Genomic DNA, 21507 nt, shown 5'->3' with positions numbered 1-21507 from the left:
TTTAAAACAAAGCAGCCGAGTTATTATTTAATTTACCCAATTACAAGAAATAAAATTTGTATAGAAGAGTTATGAATTAAACTTGCTATAAAAGATTCATTATTACATACATTTGTCTAATAATTTATAATTTTATCCTAAGGAATGCAACAGGTTAGTACCTGTTTACAACGGAAAGAGCCACTCAACTTCATTCCCGCCAATTCCGACATTGTTTATTAAAACCATGTTTGACGCATTTCTGTGATCGTGTTTTCGTAATTTTTCGTATTCTTTGTGACATCACATATATTTTTAATGCATTTTTACATAATAATTCCCTTCCTTTTTTAGAGACATATGTAAGAATTGAAATATTGTGTTTATACGAAGAGGAGTAATGGACATTTCACGTTCCATACTTAAGTAACCACTATTTTAAAGGAATAAGTTCATTACATATGTTTAAACGAAGATTTCTTCGTTATATGTAAGAAATGAATACTCCAACAACTAGAGATTTTCTACGAAGACCAAATGGAACACGGAGAAGATCGGTCCGGCAAGCTTTGGCCGTGATTCCTGTCAATAACACTGAATTATCACCTGGTATGGTTTAACGATCTAAGTTTTAATCAAGTACCTTATATTTATTTCCTTTAGTTGCAATTCGCGTATTTTAGGAGAAGCCATTTCTACTGAAGTTAATGCAATGGATAATTTTTTAAATAGTCGACAAGGCTCTGATTCTTGGAGTCCTGCACCTAGCCCCGATGAATTGGTTATACAGAAGCGCGGACGTCGTTGTAGGACTATTGTTTGGTCACCTGATCTTGATACTTGTAAAAGAAATAGTCTATTCAGGTAAGAGAATATATAAGACTTACAAAATAATCTCTTTTGAAAGCAATTATATAAAAATATTATTAAATTTATAACAGTTTAAGTTCTAAAGATCGTACTCCAGTAAAGAGTCCTTCAAAATCAACTATGGTTTTAAGAAGTACACCTAGGAAAAGACTTATTCTTGGTGATGCCAATGAGTCTGAATTTACAACACCAGAGAAAAAGAAGAAATCACAAAGTTCATTAGATAGTAACAGTGGACAGAGACATTATACTGGCAATTTATTAAATGGCCTGAGAGGTCTTAGTCATGAACAATTAGTTCAAATGATTATGGATTTGGTGTCTATGCAAGAAGATGGTATTCTACACGAAGGAGAAAAAATATCCAATCTTTTGCTTAAAAAAATGCCGGTTGCAGATATACAACCATTAATTGATACATTAAACAATTTAAAACAAAATATTCGTATTAGTATGATGTCGTCTAATTTGGACGATTTAGCAAGTAGTCATGCTTATATTCATTTAGATGCTTATCAGGTGTGCCATTCTCAATCATCACAAAGTCATTATATGTTCAATTTTATCCTCCCTTGTTTAAACATGTATCTGTTTTACTGTAGAAAATTATCATAGATCAGGGAAAGAGACTTGTAGAATCACAGCACTGGATGTCTGTAATGCATTACGTGTATGCAGCATGGAATATTACAAAACAGATGAAAGATTGGGAAAATAAGAATCTTTGTAACTTCATGAAAAAATGTTTTAAAAATTTGACACACTTTTGCATTCAAGCATTAAAGAAAGGGAACTATACAAACAGTGTATTGGATATGTTTTCCGACAGGTATTAACATCAATACTAACGATTACTTCTTTTGCTTCTTACTCTATCTGTTATACCTATATTTTCTTTTTAGGCTTGCTGCTATGGTCAATGATTATGATGACATAATAACTTGTTTGGAGTTGATAAACGAAGCAAAACAGAATTAAATTTAAGCTTTTTTTTTCTCGGTCGTTGATGTTAAAGAGGCCATACGTATAAATGTTAACATACATCAATGTATATGTATGTTTTTAATATATACATAGATTTTAATTCTAATGTTTGTGATGTGAAGAGTCGGTAAAGGATCCAACAGTTCTTATTGGTAGATCAGTCATATTTGTTTTTTTTACCGAGTCGGTTTGTGGTAATTTTCTAATTTGATCATGAGATTTACACAACATGGTATTAATGTATTAGTCATAAAATATTTAAGACCTTTCAATGATATTTTTATACTGTAATATTGCAAATAATTGCATTATATTTATACCTGTGTTTTGAGATGCTTGACTTTTTTCAATTTTACGGTGATGATTTGCATGTGGATGGAAATATCGTTAAAAAAGGTGCGGTGTTGTTCTCAGTACAAATTAACTTATTTTTTTTTTTCTGATAACTCAAAGTAGTGGACGAAACTACTTTTGATTTTAAGATATTTATAGAATTTGTATCGTTCCTTAACGTATCTCGTGTGTATTTTGTTAATATTATCGGACGATTACTTACTTCGTTAGTATCGTTGACTTCGTCTGTACATTTTCATGACAATAAACGCAAATATCAGCATAAATGATTTCTATTAAAAACAATTTATTCGTCATAATATATCATGCATTCTTACATAATATATCCATTATTACTTCTTGAAAGGCACATACTTTATTTACGAAGTGAATATCAGAAATGTTCTGAGGCCGTGTTAATACCTTCCAGATATCTGTACACATTTTTTTAACAGTACAATGACGCGCTCAGAATCTTTCTAATCTAAACATTTGAATCTGTCCTAGGCAATAATTATTAATTATACAAGTCTAGTCAAGTGTGTGTTAAGTCATTTTATTGGAGATTCTCGAACCATTGGGGTGGCATTGCTCAGAAAAGAAAGAAAAATATGAAAAAGAAGAAACGTTTAAAGGCATTCGTGTCATTAATTACCATTATCGTAATTCTTTACAATTTCTGTTCGCGCGTTCCTTAGAAATTGTTTTAAAGTGCGTATTGGCAAGATTATACTATACATCCTTAGGAACATTTTCGAAATCCGAAATCAATCAGGTCGGATTTGGAAAATTCCACTGAAAAATAAACATAACAATGCTCGTAACAATAATTTGACTTCATCTAAATACAAACATTTAGGTGAAACAAATTAAACGTTTCAAGTAAAGTTAAAAAATCCCTCGAGGATTAAGAAAGGATCATTTAAAATGTTTTACGATCTTTTTCTTGACTAATCGTGAAAAGAAACGATGTAAATTGATGTACAGCAATTAAAATTCAACATTTGCAACTAATTAAGATTATTTTTTAAAATAATACCTCAACTTCAAGAAGAGAAACTGCTTAAACAATCTTCACTTCAATGAATACCGAAATAAAACATTTCAACCCTGAATTATCGCAGATTGTTAATCTAAAAGCGGGATTACCACAAATAATAAAAATCTCATTTTGTACCGTTTCATTGAAGGAACTGACCAACGATAAATAATTTTGTGGAACATCGGAGTCGTATGCTGCAAATTATTCTAGTTAAAATTAGCGAGTACCTATTTCATTAATTTTTTTCTTATTCTTCTCCTAATACGATTTGTGTTACACATTTTCGAAGATGTAATACGGCGAGTGTGAGAGCAATCAAACTTTGCGCGTGTTGTTTAATTTTAATATACCGCTCGTGCTAATTAATTTACACTCTAATCGTTCGTCACGCTGAGTTATACGATTCTTTCTCAAATACGAACGAGTGGTCTAACCCTTGAACCCTTTGGTTGAGGATAACATTGTGTGATAGTCGCAAATCGACTGCTTAAACTTGATAAATAATTTATTTAATACTTAATCTAATGGTCTCAAGGAAAGTTTGTGTTTTCTTGTGATTGATGATTGCGTATACAAGACTGTTACAATTACATTTACAATTACATTTACCTTCTTCAACGTACCATTCAAAGGTTTGTGTCACGATTGACCTGGTGCCACCAGTCGATGGGTTAATATTTAATCAGTCGATTTTCGACGTGTATATGCGTTGTCAACAGCGAAAGGGTCAACGAGAATAACTTACAACAACCCATGATCCGGGCTCGTTTAGCAATATGCAATTTCATCTTACAAAATATAAAAAACCATATGTATATATATATAATATATATATATATATAGAACATTTTGTTCGCTTTGTTCAGGATGACAATGGGGCGCGATTAAATAAGATAACGATTCGTGACGCGACGATGTAACTATGATACTTAACAAGATAAAGCTGCGAATCGAATACTGTGGTAATGAATCGTCGGATATCGCGAGTTCGCTGGCCGACCTGCGTCTCAGTCCACTTTAGCCGGTTGCACCCTTGGATACAACTAAAATAAACAGTTTAAAATACCTATAAAGGATCTATAGAATAAATGAGAAATATTTCAGTGAGTGTACAAGGATGCATCTGAAATAAGAATAGAAGATCCAGTGAGTTTGCTTAAACGATTATTGTAACTTACGCCAAGTAGATTCCGAGGTACGTAGCCTTCTTTGTGTCCCAGTTTGCTCCACCACCACTCCCTCTCGTTGTCGTCCCCCTTTCGAAGCACAACCAAAGAATCACCGTTTTTCAACGTCAGTTCATCGCTGTGCTGTGCCTCGTAATCGAACACCGCGTATACTTGGCCGTTGTTCATTATACCGAGCTTCTCTTGAACACCTGTAACGATGTAAAATTTACCCCAACTTCTCCAACGAATTCCAAAGATAACACCTGTAACATCGTTGTTTATACTGACTGTACAAGTATTCTGAGCAGCCATCGAAGCCCTCCTCGTCTTCTTCGCACTTCTCTGCGGCTGTTTCGTGATCTGAGAGAGTGGTGGCGAATATACAAGCTCCATGCTCCACCAGGAACCTCACCATCGACAGATTGTTACAACTTGCGGCACAGTGCAACGGGGTCCTAAGATAGAAACGATTTCAGCGATGATTTAAACTGTAGGTAGGTAGAATGTAGCAAAAGGGATCGGTGTGACTGAGAAGAAGCACTTAGCTTACCAGCCATCGCTGTCCTGGGCGTTCACGTCGCACCCGAATTCAACGAGAAACATAACAATCTCTAGATGACCGGCGCAAATAGCATTATGAAGCGCCGTGATGCCTTCGTCGTTCGCTGAACTAGGATTCGCCACCTCTTTAGCGGTTTTCTTCACCAGTTCCAGCTCTCCTTCGAGGCTGGCGTCCAACAAAAGAGCCAGAGGATCGAAGGACACCCTCCTCGAAAGATTTGCTTTTCCTGTACTGGACTTTAGATTCCCTTTCTTCCTCCTCATCACCTCGTTGCTCTTTCCGTCTACTTCCAGTTCCGTTGTTCGTCTCTCGGAATCCTTCTTTGCCTTGTCCTCGATGTTGATGACGTTCAACGCGTCGATGATGTCTGCCTCTTCGAGCTTCTCGTTACTGATAACATCCTCGTTGATCAGCTTCTTACAATTGTCCGTCGTGTCGATGATCTGTGGTTGCTGTTGGGTCTGTTGTTGCTGTTGCTGCTCCGTTTGCATCAGGTCAGCTGGAATTTCGGTCTCGGGGAAGAGGAACGCCGGTGGCATCTCAATCCGTCGGTTTATCGACACATGGACATTCGACTTGGCGTAACGCAGCTTTGGTTGCTCGGAGATCGGGGCCTTCTTCAGGGTCAGAGGTCTAGCCTTGATGATTTGATGGTTCGCGAATTGAGTCTCCGTGGGCGATTCAGGTGGTTCCGAGGTGGGTATCGGTGGTACTTCTTCTTCCTTCTCTGTCCTGCGGGGGATTCGCCAAACGCGTTAAACACGTAAACATACACGTAACACTTAAATGACTAAACTGGGACAAAACAGAAGTAATTCTGTGATTTAATAGACCGCTTTGAAATACCAGAGAACCCGTTTAAAGTTTTGACAACCATGACTTTGAAGGACCGTTCAACTTGTTGATGAACAGCGTATAAATTCGTTCGAGTTAAAAGTTCTCTGCCTGAAATGGAATCGTTAGAAAGTGCACGATTTATAATTATATTTAATAAACACCTCTACCTTTTTTCAAAATTAATTAGGAACGATTATCCGTACTTCCAAACTTAAACTTCAATTTTCTACTTCACGATAGTTAATTGATATACAGAAGTTTGGAAAATTTCTTATTGTTAGCAAGTTGAACGAGTTAATTTGTTTTTTTTTTTTTTTTTTTTTTTTTTCTCGTTTGAAGAACGAAAAGCGCGCGGTTCGATCGCGGCAACAAAAAGAGGAAACGAGAAAACAAGAAGTTAGATCCCGCCTCGATCGTTTGGATAGCTCGCGAACACTAAACTGTTGTCTTCACGGCACAGCCGTCGTTCTATTTCGGTGTCTATTATTCGAGACAGGCTTCGATTCACTGGCCAAATCGATCGCGGACTAATTAACATTTATAATTAACCCGGTAATCGTTTTGTCATTCTGTGCCCGAAATCTCTTGCTCGATCGTTCGCTTTCTCCTCCATCGGCAACACGCTTACTGGCTACGTAACTCGCTCTCGAAATTCGTCGAAAGGTGAAGTGAAAATATAGAGGAAAATTGTCCTAAGATTTAAAAAACTAAACACTTGGAATTCTAAGCCAGAAGGGAAATTAAGAATCTAGATTGATTTCGGGAACGTTCACAAACCTAGGACTGATCCCCATGTTATTCTTGCCATCTCCAATTCCATCCGCAGCGTCCACTTTTTCATGATGGGTCAGTCTCGGCGGAGGATTAGGTTTGCTCGGTTTGGGAGGTAGCGCAGGTTTCGTTTTATCCTCTCCTCTTATCTCGTTCAGACTCTTCCTTTCGTTCTCGTTCTTCAGCCTATCGAACTCGAACGTTTTATCGGACGCCTTTGTCGGAATATCAAACTTTCCGTTGTGCTCGTGCTTCGTGGTAGGGCCCTGTTCGTACTTGCTTTGACTATTATCGAACTTCACCGGTTCCTGCTTGAACTGTTGCCCTGCAGTCTCGTACTTATTCGATGGATCAAGTTTAAACGGTGCGTTGTGATCGTATTTTACAGAAGGCCTCACTTCGTGCTGATCGTGTTTACCGTACTGTTGAGTATTCTGATTGGGATCGTACTTAACCCCGTGAATTTGCTCGTGCTTCGTTTGCTCGATCTTCTCCTTGTCGTATTTGTTCGTCTGATTACCAGTCTGCTCGTGCTTGTTAGATTGCTCGTAAAGTTTCGCCGGTTGATTAGCCTGCTCGTACTTCCCGTGTTGATCGTACTTTGGATGCTCGTACTTCATCTGATGAGGGTCGTACTTGAACACCGGGTTAGACTCGTACCTCTGCTGTTCGTGTTTAGCTGGCAACGCGTGTTCGAACTTATCCTGACCTTTTCCTTGCTCGAACTTCATCTTGTCGGTCTGTTCGTTATTAGACACAGGGCTGGTTAAGGGTTGCGTTTGGTTATACCTCTGGACCGAGTTACCGAAGCTACTTCCACCTGATGAGGTGTGAATCGTTGGATTGTTAGGTGGATTAGGTGAATTTTGAGACTGATAGACTACCGAGGAAGATACGTGCGTGTTCGCTTGGGTGGAGTGCTGTTGGATGCCAGGATAATTGTGTCTGGAGGCGTAGGTTTGCTGTTCCTGGTTCAACGTCTGATTGCTCGGAACGGATTGATTAGACTGTTGCTGATTAGCATTCTGATTGCTCAGACTGGCGAAATTTTGCGCGTTTGTGTGTCCACGACCTATCAGACTTAACGTTTGAGGCATGACTGGATGAATCTTGGTGGATGAGGTCTGATAGATCTGAGACTTAACGGAGAAACTTGGAGCCACGCTGGACACCGGTTTCTGATGAGTTTGAAGGTTTCTATGGTTTTGAGTTTGCGTGATGGACACTGTTGTACCGAGATTCGACGTCGACGAGCCTACGTTGTGCTGCTTTTGTTGTACGTTTCCGTGTTGCTGTTGTGTTTGCTGTTGTTGCTGATGGTGAATCCGGATATTCTGCGACAGTCCATCCGGGCTAAAGTTATGAGGCGAGCTGATCAGATTGTTGTTCGCATTGTTGTTATTATTATTATTGTTATTGTTGTTGTTGTTATTATTGTTATTGCAAGTCTGCTGCATGTTCACCGGTTGGTTTCCGATGTTTTGGTTGTGCTGCTGGTTTGTCCCTAGTAACTGAGACTGACCTGGAATCACGTATTAGTTAGCCGAACGTTCTCTGTGTTTAAACATAAGAAACACCGTATAGACATCGATAAAATACCTTGAATATGCGACTGAGACTGGCTATGAGCGATCTGATGACCAAACTGTTGGAAGGCTGCCCTTTGACCCAATTGTGAAGCGCTTGCTGAATGTTGAATCTTGTTCTTATTAACGTCATCCTCGGCGGTTTTGAAATTGACCGTAAATTTTGTGTTGTACGGCAACGTCTGATACTTTGGGTCGTTCTTGTTCAGATTGAAATCGTTGTCGTTCGGTATATGAGAGTAGGGTTCGATGGCCGCTATGTTACCAGCAGGTCTGGACTTTCCTCCGGCGTTGAAGTCCAACTTGGAGTCTGCGAAGGCGGTGTTCGCGTTGGTACGATTCCCGGTTCCTAATTGTTGGCTGAGCCGTTGGTTTAACGCTCTTTTGCGCTGTAGACGACCCTGAAGCTGAGCTATCCTCGCGTCGATCGACGCCATTTCCGCTTGTCGCTGCGCCAAGGCCAATCGTTGCTGGGACACCACTTGGTTCTGCTGCTCGTTCATCTTGTTACGATACTATTTAAAGGGATATAACCATTGATTTCAATTATAAAAGCAACTATTTTTCAAGGGAAGACAAGAATCGAGAAACTCGTAAGCAACAGTCTATTAAAAATAAAAACGATCTCTCCTCTAAGAGATAGAAGTTGCTATTAGAATGAACGCGAAATTCGCTGGATCCGTAGAGAGCTTTCGAATGTCTGCTGGAAAACGAGCAGTTAAAATTTACTGCAAATGAATGTAGGGCTTGCAACAATGATTACAAAGAGCCCGGGAGTTACTTGGCGAGTTTCGAGCAGAAGTCGAGGTTGCTTTACTGGGCGTGTGGGCTGTGTGGGTGGCTGGGGTGCAAAAGGATCAGAGAAAGGAAAGGGTTAAAGGGCTCACCATAAGCTCTCTTCTAAGCTTTTCCAGCTCGGCGCTGGCGGGTGTCGACAAGTGTCCACTGCCGCCACCGCCAACGCCTCCTCCACCGACACCTCCACCACCTCCGCCTCCGCTTCCGGTCCCGGCAGCGTTCTGTCGGCCTCGTAGCTCCTCCAGTTGTCGCGTCAGCTCTTCCACCTTCGCCACAGCCAGAGAAAGCTCCTTTTCCTTTTCATTGAACAACGCCCTAATGCAATCCAGGTCCGAGGCTGAAAAATATAGGAAGAAAGTTGAGAATTACGTGAAATCTTTTGAGTGGAAATAGAAATACTGCAAATACACGGAGATTTGTAAAATGTTTTCTCGGTTGGCCTCGTTCAGCGTTTGAAAGGTGAACCGGAAATTGATTCGATATTCTCAGCAAGACACTTGGCGAGACGTTAAACGATTAGTTGAGATAGCCTAGCAAGGATGAAACTTTCTTTTAATTATTTTCCTCGGCCTTTGACGACGCTCCGATCCTCAATTTCGTCGCGACCTTTCCTCGCAGTTTTAATCTCGACCCAAGTCTCATCCTTCGACAAGGTTTTACCTTCCTTCTTTTCTCCTTTGGGGCTTCAGTCAAAGAAAGAAGGAGAAGAGACGCTGATTGTTTGTAATAAAAAACAATTCAAAGTAACAAATGTTTTCGTTTCATCGGTCAAAAGAAATCCGGCCGTTTCTTAAGAAAGAATTCTCATTTCAAGTCAGGTGAAAATAACGAAACGTCGTGCTTCTTCCGCCCCATAAAGACGAGGATCGATGATTTTTGTCCTCGTTTCCCTCGTTAACAGTCTTCATCTTCGTATTTCACGAGATGTAAAATAATTCAGTAAGTAATTACCTAGCCACGGTACGCCGAGCCGTAACGTAAATCATTCCTTTAATTGGCTCTTTTTCCAATTTTCCAAGATTATCCCGCGCGCGATCCAGTTAAGCTGGCTTTCTCGTCGCGAGATTCTCCAACTTGCGCACTGAATTATCGTGTCAATGGATAAAGTTTTTCCGACAGGCTGAGCATTACCGAGAACTTTTAATTATCGAGTTTCAACGAGACTGGCCTGCCTTCGAAAAGTTCCTTCAGTGTTCATAAAAAAAGGGTTGTAGATACCAAATATTTGTTTGCCGAGTCGGTGACGACTAGTTCCTTGAGTGAATCAATCGCATGGACTACGGTACATCATTAATAGGGATGTAAAAATCCATTTTCCACGGAATCAATTTAAAACAAAGGTCCTTTCAGCTGATCGATCGGCTAAAGGATATAATTTTTCAAGCTCGAACTGGCCCGAAACGCGTTTTCCAGCTGGATTGACTGGAAAGCGTTACGAAGAAAGCACTCGACCGCGGCGAACTGTCTGGTTTCGATAGGAACGAGGGAGAAGAGTGTCGATAGGACGGAAAGGATATCGTTCAGGGAAAGAGAACGAAGGGAAACAATTCTTTGGCTCGTTTCGCGAACGCAGAGACCAATAAATTCATAAGAAGGGAAACGTTTCGCGCGAAACGCGACGTTTAACGACGCAAGGAACGTGAACCGACTGCTTCTACCTTCGTTTATTTGTCTCTGGTGTCTCATTTCCCTACAACAAACTGACGCTTATTGCAGTCTCGGGAAATATTTCGCCCCACGTCCTTAAATACAAGAATTTCAAGAGATTTTTTTTCTGTGCCTCGTAAAAGGACCAACGACATACTGTATATTAGTTTTTATCTCAAAGTGGCTAAAGGTTTCCTCTCTGATGTGGTCCTTGGTAGCGAAAATGTTAAATTCAAGGTAGACTCGAAATTTTCTAAAATGAACATGATTTCCCGTGTGTCGTGTAATATAGGAACTAGCTTGACTGGAGCACGTAGCTACCATTCCGTTCTCTTGAATTTCAAAGAAAATAGGGAACTTTTACCGTGGTATATTTGCCTTTGTATAAAGATCACGAGGCAATAAACGAAATGCTGAAGAAGACACCGCTATGAAAAAAGAAAAAAAGAAAAAAGAAAGGGAATTGAAATGAAAAGTCTAATAAGGCGTAGATGCAGCCGATCGTCCCTCGAAAAGGGGAGCGCTCGACAAAAGCTCTTCGCATTCTTCTCCGTTTTTCCATCATCATCCATCGTCATCCATTTTCCAGCTTCTCTTATTTTCGCTCCTATTTTTCAGCCTTCCCTCGTGGGAAATGACGTTAAGGCAACGAAAAAGGCCTATGAACGTGCCTGGTGCTTTCGTAAATCCGACCTGACAGCGACTCTGCTGGAAATTAAATGAGACACTGTCGGCAGTCAACTGGAATTGGGTAAAATCTTGAAAAAAACTTTTCTTTTCACTGATTATGCGTAACTCCAGGTGCTCGGAGGCTGGTACAATGGTAACAGAACAATCTGACAGCGGTGAAAGGATTAAGATCAGCTATCAAAAGCATCGGGTCTGTGTGTCAGGAATCCATTTGCTTGGAACAGACACGGAAAACAATGTATCCCTCGACACGGATACCGTATCGAATCCCGGAGTCGGGCGGGGGCGTGCGAGTTTACGAGACTCGAATCGACTATAGATACATCCAGAATTCGATAATGGAATTCTAGGTCATCGGACAATCACGCGACACGATGCTGTATCATCCTCCCTCTCTATCTCTCTCTATCTATCATAGAAATTATGAAGTCAGTCGGTCTGCGCGATCCGAGTACGTACTTCATTCCAGCCCGACTTTAATATCCTTGATAATTGAATGGTTTTCGACCGAGCTTTTGTGACTTTCATTTTATTTCCAAGTAAATTGACTGGCAGTCTCGAAGGACAGAGGTAAACCAATTCGAACTTCGTATTTGATGGATTGTTATTTGATAGTATTTGTCTTCTTGCACCTTTCCTCGTCTATTTGACAGTTTCTTCTTTCTTTAATTTTTATCGATATACTCTGTACTCTACAATCGGTGCTAGCCCCTTATTTTTTCTAAAACCGAAATAAAAATCGAAGAGAAAGTTGCAAGTTCTCTGTATTCTTCGCGGAACACCGCGAAACTTGAAGCAAGAAGCTTCGCGATCGTGCTTTCCCTCGTGAATATCAAATCTCGAAGCGAAACTCGCGAGTCTTCTTATTTGTCGGAAATTTCTTCGACGATACGTGAAGTTTCCTTGTATTTTCATCATTGGCCGACGGCAAAACTTCAGACCGTTCGAAAACTGTGAAGTCGTTGGTGTTGTTGACACTGAAAGCATCCCCCTCCATGGAAATTGCTGCTTCAGTTTCATCGAACCCTCTGGCGATGAAACTTTACATCGCTATTCAGAGTACAGATAATGAAAATTCTTTCGATTCAATTTCGACTAATGATCTTTTCTAATGAAGTTTTAAACACGTTAATTGGGACGGTAGAAAGAGCTATGTCTAGGACGGTGCACGGTAACGCATATTACGAAGGATAATTTCTACTCGTTAGTGTAAATTTCATGCTATTTTGGGATGATTTTCTTCTTTCGTTTCACTGAATTTCCAAATTAAATCTATTAATCTTGATAAGCGTGAAATTCTTTTTAAGCTCCTTTTTTCCTCGCCGTCACTTCCTGTCATCATTTCCCGAGGAAATGAAATTTCCCGATCGGCGAAGCCTATGGAGCATTACACGAGCTTCAAGGTGGAAATTCGAAAAGAAAAAGTAGCAGATTATAGGGCAGAAATTCTATGAAATATCATCTACAATTGATCTATATTCTACATGCTTGTACTGTATCCTGACCTATATCCCCTACGCATCGTACAACGATTCTTTTCGATATATCATCGAATATTTCTATCTCCATTTTTCTATTTCCATAAAAATAATTTCTACAACAGAAGAATTTGGATATATATGAAATAATGGATTATTGGAATATTGGAACATTCGGATAACAAAAAAGGTTGATTTTATTCCCTGTCAATGATTTTTATCTGGAATAATAGCTTGACTTTTGAAAAGCGAATTTTGATCCCTCTGCAATAGGATTCGAGTGATTACAAAACAAAAAATTCCTTGAAAAGTCAGTTTTCTTCCAACTAAACTTTTAAGACACACAGAGTACGAAAGTTCCACTTTCTTCCATGAAGAAAACAACAACCAGTGTCGGTGACTGTGGGTCATATTTAGTTTCTCTCTTTCTCTCTTTTTTTTTATTCGTTCGATCATATTTTATTCCCGGTTCGACTTGAAACTAGATTTCACGATCGAAAAGGGGTCACGGTTGCGTTAACCCAGTTCGTGAAATTTTCGTGTGGTACACAGAAACTGGAGGAAAACGCGGTTATCAGGAAGAGGAGGTTTTCAGTGAAGATGCTAGAATATTATTCGTGCACACATCGTCAGCAAAAGCTCCGAGATTGATAGAGAGGAAATTTGCGTTCGACAGGCTGAATAATTGTGAAGCAGACGCTTAATATAATCTATGTAATCCGTTAATTGGCGCCGAACGAGCAATCAATGATTCCAGATATTTTTCTTCTTCCTTTCCTCAGCCCGGTTCGGACTAAAAATATAGGATTCCCTCGTTGGACTGGTGCAATTAAGAGAAGAAGCGTTTGCTTTGTTAATTAAGAGAATGCTGGACAGAAAAGGATCTTTTTCATTTTTTTGTTACTCGAACTGAAGAACAAACGGAACGATTCTATGAATTGATTCATTTTTCATTTCACCTGCGTTTCTCAATTATTTTGGCAAATGAAAAATGAAAGAGATTTTTATGAATAGGATAAAAGGGTTAAAGATCCTCTGATCGTCATTATTGATTTACCGTACACTAAATTAGATCAAGGCCTGTGTATCCTCTTTACCGTATCCACTTCTTGCTTAATAATTTAAAAGATCTCCATGCCAATGTTTCAAGGTTTCCCCGTCACGAGAATCTTGCCTTATTAACGAACCGGTGGATCATTAAGCGATTAAAATAGAAATCTAAATCCCTAGAAATATTCCATCAATTCAATCGTCGATTTCCGAGAAACATTTTTCCATCTACTCTGCAGAGATAATGATGAAATAAAAATGAATGTTTAATCCTCTGAAAGGGTAGCCAAAGCCTTCGAACTGAATCCAGAAGAGGAGTTAAATCCAAAGAGATTCTTCTAGAAATCAGGATTGTATTAAAATTTAAACGTGGAAAGGATAGATCGCGATTAATCCTCGAATGATGAAACCGGGTCAATCGTATCCCAGACCTACGATAATTACATCGTGTTTAAATTTTTCAAAAATTTTTCTAAAGCGAATCTGAATCGTTGCTATCTCAATCGTCGGGTTGTTAAAGGGTTAAAAGGTTGTTTGCCAGCAATCAACTATCGAATTCGACGAATGACCTATCAATTAACGCGCTGCATCGAGCGGTATCCAGCGGGCAAAGCGATTAACGTCCCTTTTCATTCGCACGCGGAAAGCGGATTACCGTCAGAGGTATTGTTATTACCAGAGACTGAAATTTTGTAATGGTAATCCTTTACGATCACTTTGACAAAATACACGCGTTGTTTATAGGAAAATTCTGCTCTGTCAAGTTTCCAGTCAAAGGAAGTGCTGAAAACTTTTCCTGAAGTTGGAAAGTTTCTTTGGTCAGTAGAAATTCGAGGAAAAGAAATTAATTAAGATCGCAATCCCATCAGAAGGAGATCGTGTCTCCTCGAAATTTTCGCGTAAAAAATATAAAAGCGGAGGAAAGTTCGGAAAACGTTTTATGGTTGGAGGGGGAAAAAAAAAAATAAAATCCTCGTTTACTCGAAAAGGAAATTCAACCGAGCTACCTACACTTAATTCCACGACGAAATGTACATGGAGCTCGTCTGGAAAAGCTCCCTTTAATTAAACCGTGCTCCGTCAGAAGCCATACGTTCGCCCGTTTAATTCGCTCATCTTTTTGTATTTTCTTTTTTCGAAATAAACCGTACGGTGTGTGGAACGAGCAGAATTGCAAGAATTACGTTTACGTCTACTGTTTTTTTTCTTAACGAGAAGTATGTTTAACGAAGTTGAGGATAAAATATTCCAGGAAACAGAAGATTTTCTTTTTCGATGGAAACTTTGTCACTCGCGTTTGAACAAGTTTACCTTTTTCCGCGAGAAATAGATCGAGCGAATTTTCAGGAAAGTAACGCGATCAGAAAGTCCTGACTTTCGCTCGATTGCGCTTTTCACCGGCCTAATCTTAAACTTACGACCGCGAAACTCTTGGGAAACTTACTGGAAGTAGAATCGGCACTGCTGGAAAACTCGTGGTAGACACAATGGATTAGATAACGAAGAGGACGATGATCGTCGAATCGGAGAACAGACGCGACAGACGCGACGAATTAGCTCCGTTTTATCGCAACGAATGGATAACGAGCTCTAAGTAAGCACACGTCGACTACTAGAAAGTCAAATTTCCTTTCAACCAGAAGTTGAAATTCTGGCAGAGAGAATGGATTGAAACGAGATGAAACTTGGAGAACAGCATACGTTTCGTGTTCCGACTTCTTCACTTTCGAGCAAGTAATACCATGTTAACTTGTGACAATTCCAATATTTAATTGGCCTAAGTGTACCTATTTTTAGACGGCACGGAGTGTCGTGATCTTGAATAAAAACTGATAAAAACATCAGTTTCCATAACACGATAGGAAACATAAAACAAACGAAAGAGGCGCGCAATCTTATCCGAGTTATTTCCACGCGGATCCTGGAGGCTCGATTTCAAAGGATCGACACAAAAGGATCCGTGGATCGTGACCATAAACGTACACGGTATGTATCATCGGAAACGAAGAGCAGCCTCAAGAAAACGCATCGTCCTCGATGGGATCCATTTTGTCCGCAAATCTTTATTGAATTCGATCACCCGACAAGCGTGGTGGTCGTTCGATATCCTTTTACGAGACGCTCGATCCTTCTGCAGATTACGGGAATTCGCTTTCCTGGCTCTCTGTACTTGGTCCAGAGGAAGAAGAAGAGAAAAAAAAAAAAAAAAAGAAAAGAGGAATCAAGTCTTCTCGTTCTACAGTTATCGAAGAGGCTTTTCGTTCGCTGGTCCATGTTCGCCAGGCGGATATCGGTATTTCGGAATAAAATCATACGAATTGAGAATTTCATCTTTTCGTATGAAATTTGTCGTGAAACTTGGTAGGCAGAGCTCTTCTTCATGTTCGTACGTGCTATTTCCTTGTCTGCCGTTCGTTCCAGTCACGCCAGCCTCAAACTTTCACTTTCGAACGCAATAATGCCGACACAACAGGCTGGACCAGAATGCTCCCAGTGAATTGGATTAACCAAGTTTATCGTCGTTCGTTTTAGAGGGTTACACGAGCAACCCTGCTGGAACGGGACACGCTGTCCGACCAATGGGTTCTGGAATTGTTGGAATTTGCCCGGCTTGCCTCGTTCCGGAGAATTTTCGAAACAAGCCACCTTGCTTCCTCTTTCTTCTCCTACACTCTACTGATTTCGATGACTTTGATATTATACCCAGCCAACGTCTATATTTTAAATAATTTCAGGTATACGTTACGGCGAATGTATACGTTAGTTAACGAATGCGCATACTAATTTGCTAAGTAAATGTATTCGCCAGCAATGAAATTTAAACTTTAACGAACAGAAGCAAACATTGACGTTGTAGCTAACGTATACATTGTCCGGCGAACGAATATGAAAATGATCGACTAGAAATAACGAGGCAGACGTAAATATTGAAAAAGGGGGTAGATATTACGGATAGATATTAGCTATCGGTTCGAGAAATCTTTCATAGGGACTTACTCAAAGTGGCGTTGTTGGCACGCGACTGATCGGTCTGCGATCTGAGCAATCGCAACCGATTCAGTTTGCTTTGTTGTTGGTCCAGCCTGTGCCTCAATCTGGCGAGTTGTTCCTGCTGTGCTGGCTCCTGAAACAGTAAACAGTGGTCACTGAATACAACCGTCTGAACGCATCGAAACATCCCCCGGGTAAAGTGAATACGGTATAACAAGCAAAACAGAGAAACAGCACACGCATGGAATATTTCAAGTGGAGTCAAATAAAAGCACCCTCTTTGCGCCGTCCCTCTATGAGGCCGGGGACACGTGTAACCTAACGCTATGTTCGCCCGATAAATCGCAGCAATTTTATCCAAGTAAATACCGGCAACGAAACAAATTCAGACCTGAAACTACGTCCCTGTGTTTTCAGCTACCATGAAAATGTACGACAAAATTTCCGGCTGAAAGTCGCTTAATAACAACGGCAAGAGAAAGAAGAAGATGTCTCCTAATCCTCTGGTATCAACCGGAAAAATTACCAGTACCCTTTCACCGTGAAAAATAAAGATTTCCTTTTCTTCATGGTGCACATTGTCGACGGTTAAAAAGTCCCCGGAGCTTAGAGACGAAAGCTTCATCCGGTCGACGAGTTGGAAACGAATGGAAGATTCGTTTCGTAGGAGCAACGAGCGAATAAAACTTTCCATCTTCGGTATCGGACTTGCAGCCGTACTCTACTGCCACTGGATTAAGGCTTTCAAGTTCTAGAAAATCCAGGTTCCCTCCCTGCCTCCAGGCTTCTTCCGTGTTCCTTTGAATAGCTGCTTGCCAATGAAAAGCCCGCTTTCTCTGTGTATAACACGCGTGGCGTTTCGACGAGTACTCGCGCCTATTACATTCAATGTTTCTCGAAATGACCGATGAACTAGATACTTTTTATAACAGGTAACCTTGGTTCATTGGCGTTAATTAGGTCGCTCTCTCTTTTGATTCACTTCTACTGCAGCTTTTTACGAGTTAGCTGAACGCGCAACGCGCCAACTGCATTCTCCTCGAAGATGATGGGATCAGAGTGGAGAAACGACTTCCTGTCTCGTATGCTTACCTCTTAAGAGGCAACCAGCTTCCTTCTTCAACGATATTAACGAGATTAAGTGCGACTACGAGCAAGTCTTCCTATCGACTAGCCAACGTGTCGCTCTAATCTCGTTGATCGCTTCAGGCGAGTTTGATGCCTCGTTGGATCGTCAACGAACGCTGTCACCGATTACTCGAGTTTCTATATCAGACGTTGATGATTATCATTTTCTGAAATTCGAATTTTCAAAAGTTTCATTTTCAACTTTGCAAGGAGTGGGATCGTATTCCCTAGGGAAGCCTACCTGTATCTGATGATTTTTCACACTGATAAAAGTCTTATTTACATAGCAATTTCAGCCAAGTACATCAGATAAACACGTGGAATGAAAAAAAAAACGAAAGGAATTCCTGGCAATAATTTCGGTAATAAAGCGTTTCGCACGATCCTGAAGCTTCCGTCGAGGATAATAGCCCGGGTGGTTGGTCAGTGATCGAGGGTTCGTTGCACCTCAGATCTCTATCGTTCGAGCAAATCGGGATCGTTCGGGAAAAATAACTAGCAATTACGTGTTCGGTCGCGGTTATTAGTCTTGTCGAAGTCGAGTGTTCGCTACAAAAGAGACTGGCGTGCACGAGAGCTCTGAAAAGGCTGACTGTACGAGCGTAAAGAATCTCGAAAAGCCGACAGGTGTTCGCCATTCGAATTGCACGTTACGTCGTTGATAAATTCGCCGCTCGTGTTCGGTTCCGTGTGACGCGTGAAAATCGAAGTCCTCGAGAAAAAGAAAGACAAGTTGGTTCCACCAACCGTTAGGCTGACCTTGCTGGCTATAACCTTGACCTTGAACGAAGAAAATCTTCACCTCAGTACGGGGATGCCTTTCTAGAGGTTTAATTTTACATTTCTCTTAATTAATTGCACGACTGTTGAAACATCTGCATTCGACGCGTTATGCTGTTATTTCAACGTTAACGGAATTAAAAATTGTATAAAATTGCTGTAAAATAGAACGGCGAGGGAGAAATGAACGCGTTAAAATAACGTTAGAAGGATAATTGGTGGAGGGTGTGGAAATATCTTGGCTAATTACAGAACGGAAACCGGGCTCATCGTCGAGCGGAAGCGGAACGCATCGAGAGAGTCGAGCGAGAGGGCAGATCGAGTAATATCTACTAGAGCTTTGTCGAGCAATTTCCAGAACGATTTCCGCGTTTAAGGGTAGCAGAATGAGGTTGTGTCTCACCTGTGCGCCTCGAAGCACGGCCAGACGGGCCTCTCTCTGCTCCAGCAGCCTCCTTTGCTGGGCTATTTCCCGCTGCTGCCTGGCCGCCATGCTTTCAAGCTCGCTGAGCACCAGCACAGCACCACCCCCGCCCACTGGTAACTGAAACAAAATTAACAATACATCAGCACAATCATCTTTCCAATATTTATGCTGAACAGTCGCGTTTCAATACTTTCAACAAGGTCTAAACCTGCAAGAGGGAATCTGTCCTCCACACATTAATCGCTATTGCAAACCTAGAAAGTAACTTTACCAATTCCTGGAACACCTAGCAGAAGATGGCAATAAATAAGCCAGAAATACTCGCTATATATATATATATATATATATCACTCTCGAGGAAATTATTTATAGTCTGAAAAATAACGAAGAAGAAGAAGAAGTCATGGTGTAAGGTAAACCCATTGCAAGGAGGCGACAGTGTTCTAAATGTCAGCCTGCCATTTCGCAACGATGAAGAAGAAGAGACGCTATTGCGGAGAAAGAGAAGAGGATTACGCGATTTCGCGAGCAGCGCGGGCAGAAAGAAATGAAAAAACGGAACGGAAGGGTAGGTGAAAAAGGAAGGGGAGAGGTGTAATGCGGCAGAAAAGAAAAAGCGAGACGAAGAGTGGTAGGTCCGGACCAGTGGACCAGTGAAGTTCTTTTTGCTTGACCTCGTGCACCATCTGGAGAGGACCGGCCGCCGATACCAAGTAGAATCCCAAGGACGACCTGGCCCTTCGAATTCCTCAGCGACAAGGACTCTTGGTAACCTTCGTACGTCAACCAAACGATCCTCAAACACGACGGATGCACATCGTATCTACTCTCCAACAGAGTACTTTTACTTTTTATCAATTTGTTGACCCTCTTCTTCGGTATCTTTTATAGCGACGACGTAGCGATCTTATATACTAATTTTATACTAATTATGTAGGATAGACGATGTTACGTAGACTTTCAGAAACGAACAGAGTTAATCCATCGTCGTTTCAGCAGAGGAAAATTGATGAAAGTGCAGCAGGTAATGTGCAATTAAAATGCAAAAACGAGGAGAACAATCGAATAACCTAAATCTAAATAAGAGAACTTTCGTACTTATCTAACGCTGGGTTACCTTTATTAACTCAACCTTCCCGCTTTCTACCAGTAGATTTATCGGTTAAAAGCTTTGAAAATTGTTGTTTCATCTAGCCCGTTTCCCTTTCTAGATCCTATCTAGATCCTAAACGAATAATTTCGCTTCCATTCCTCGAACGGGAAATATATTGAATAGGAGAGCAGCGTTACCGTATTCCGGTTAACAAACCAACGATCCTTTATAGTCTATAGCTTCTCAACTTGTTCGCGGCCGAACATGAAAATTCTATTTTATATACCGTTTCTTAAACCGAGGATTCGCGTCGAATCCTTTCAAGCTCGTTGCGCTTCACGGCGCATAATTTTCCGTTCTTTTCTTCCCTCGAACCGGTGCGGTGTCTCGGTTAAAAAAGAAGCGTATTTTTATACAGCACACCGCGCGCGCACCGGCTCTCGTTAATTTTTTTCTCCAACAGTTGATTATCATTCGTAGGACCGTTGCATTGTTTCGAACACTTGGCGAGATTACGACTACCCGGTAACTGGTTAAGAGTGTTCAAGTCCGATCTAAAGAAGGATATTTGTTGCGAGTCGTAGGGAAAATTGCTTCCAAGCAATTTCTTCGAATCTAGCTTAGAACCAGGACGATAACTATATTTTAGACTTATGCGTTAAAATCGTGAATATTTAGACGTCTACTAGGATCAGGATTACACACGCGTCCTAGAACGTCTCTATTTCTATGATCTGAAATTCTATGCCTTAATCCTTCGAGCACGTATCCCGGCACTTCGTACCACGTCGGAGGATAATTTCAAACTTTTGTACAACACAAGATCAACTAGAAAGCGATATACCAGGATGACGTCGTCTTCTACGCTCGCTGTCTGATCTGAAGCAGAGCAATATCGTAGCTGAAAGTGACGGATATTAAGACATACCTAGAACCCCGGCTATACATACACGGTGTTTTAGGCTGCCTCTGATCCTAGTCGAACCGATATCATCCGCCAACACGAGGAATATCGACACGCGTCTACCGCTTGGATTATGTATGCGTTCTAGGGTAGCTTTGTAATCGAAATCAGAGCAATATAATGCCTCTTCCAATAGGAATTGCTTACGTAAGCTAATAACACGCGATAGGAAATAGAGATATTATAGAAAGAAGATGGTTGTTCAGTTTTTGCACACGTTTATTTATTCGTTTGCTAAGCCATTAAGAAGACGGGGTTAGATATAAGAAAAATAACATATGGGAATTATCTAGACGCGTTACACAACATACTGTAGAGAAATAGGTAA

The 21507-nt window shown here is 40.7% G+C and overlaps 2 protein-coding genes across 3 annotated transcripts in view; one reads left to right on the top strand and one right to left on the bottom strand.

The window, feature by feature from the left end:
- Nucleotides 1-21507, bottom strand: part of LOC117608570 (Ankyrin-repeat, SH3-domain, and Proline-rich-region containing Protein) — a 64188-nt gene that overhangs the window by 15289 nt on the left and 27392 nt on the right. The window contains exons 2-10 of the mRNA XM_034333901.2: nt 19099-19239; nt 16794-16920; nt 9021-9268; nt 8147-8648; nt 6554-8069; nt 4928-5671; nt 4666-4832; nt 4387-4586; nt 4240-4251 (exon numbers count right to left, since the gene is read on the bottom strand). Coding sequence (XP_034189792.2) covers nt 4240-4251; nt 4387-4586; nt 4666-4832; nt 4928-5671; nt 6554-8069; nt 8147-8648; nt 9021-9268; nt 16794-16920; nt 19099-19239 — 3657 coding nt within the window. The remainder of the gene's footprint in view (nt 1-4239; nt 4252-4386; nt 4587-4665; nt 4833-4927; nt 5672-6553; nt 8070-8146; nt 8649-9020; nt 9269-16793; nt 16921-19098; nt 19240-21507) is intronic.
- On the top strand, nt 163-2441 carry LOC117608577 (uncharacterized). Of its 2 annotated transcripts, XM_034333922.2 has the most exons (6): nt 163-257; nt 334-588; nt 663-843; nt 921-1368; nt 1452-1678; nt 1752-2441. In XM_034333922.2, the coding sequence occupies exons 2-6, from the start codon at nt 477-479 to the stop codon at nt 1825-1827; spliced, it is 1044 nt and encodes a 347-aa protein (XP_034189813.1). In that variant the 5' UTR covers nt 163-257; nt 334-476; the 3' UTR covers nt 1828-2441. The 2 variants fall into 2 exon arrangements, with proteins under 2 accessions (XP_034189813.1, XP_034189812.1); XM_034333921.2 differs by having other exon boundaries at nt 195-588.

Source organism: Osmia lignaria, chromosome 2, assembly GCF_051020975.1.
Source record: "Osmia lignaria lignaria isolate PbOS001 chromosome 2, iyOsmLign1, whole genome shotgun sequence".
NCBI lineage: Eukaryota > Metazoa > Arthropoda > Insecta > Hymenoptera > Megachilidae > Osmia > Osmia lignaria.
The sequence above is the reverse complement of the archived record's forward strand: the minus strand, read 5'-3'. Positions and strand labels throughout refer to the sequence as shown.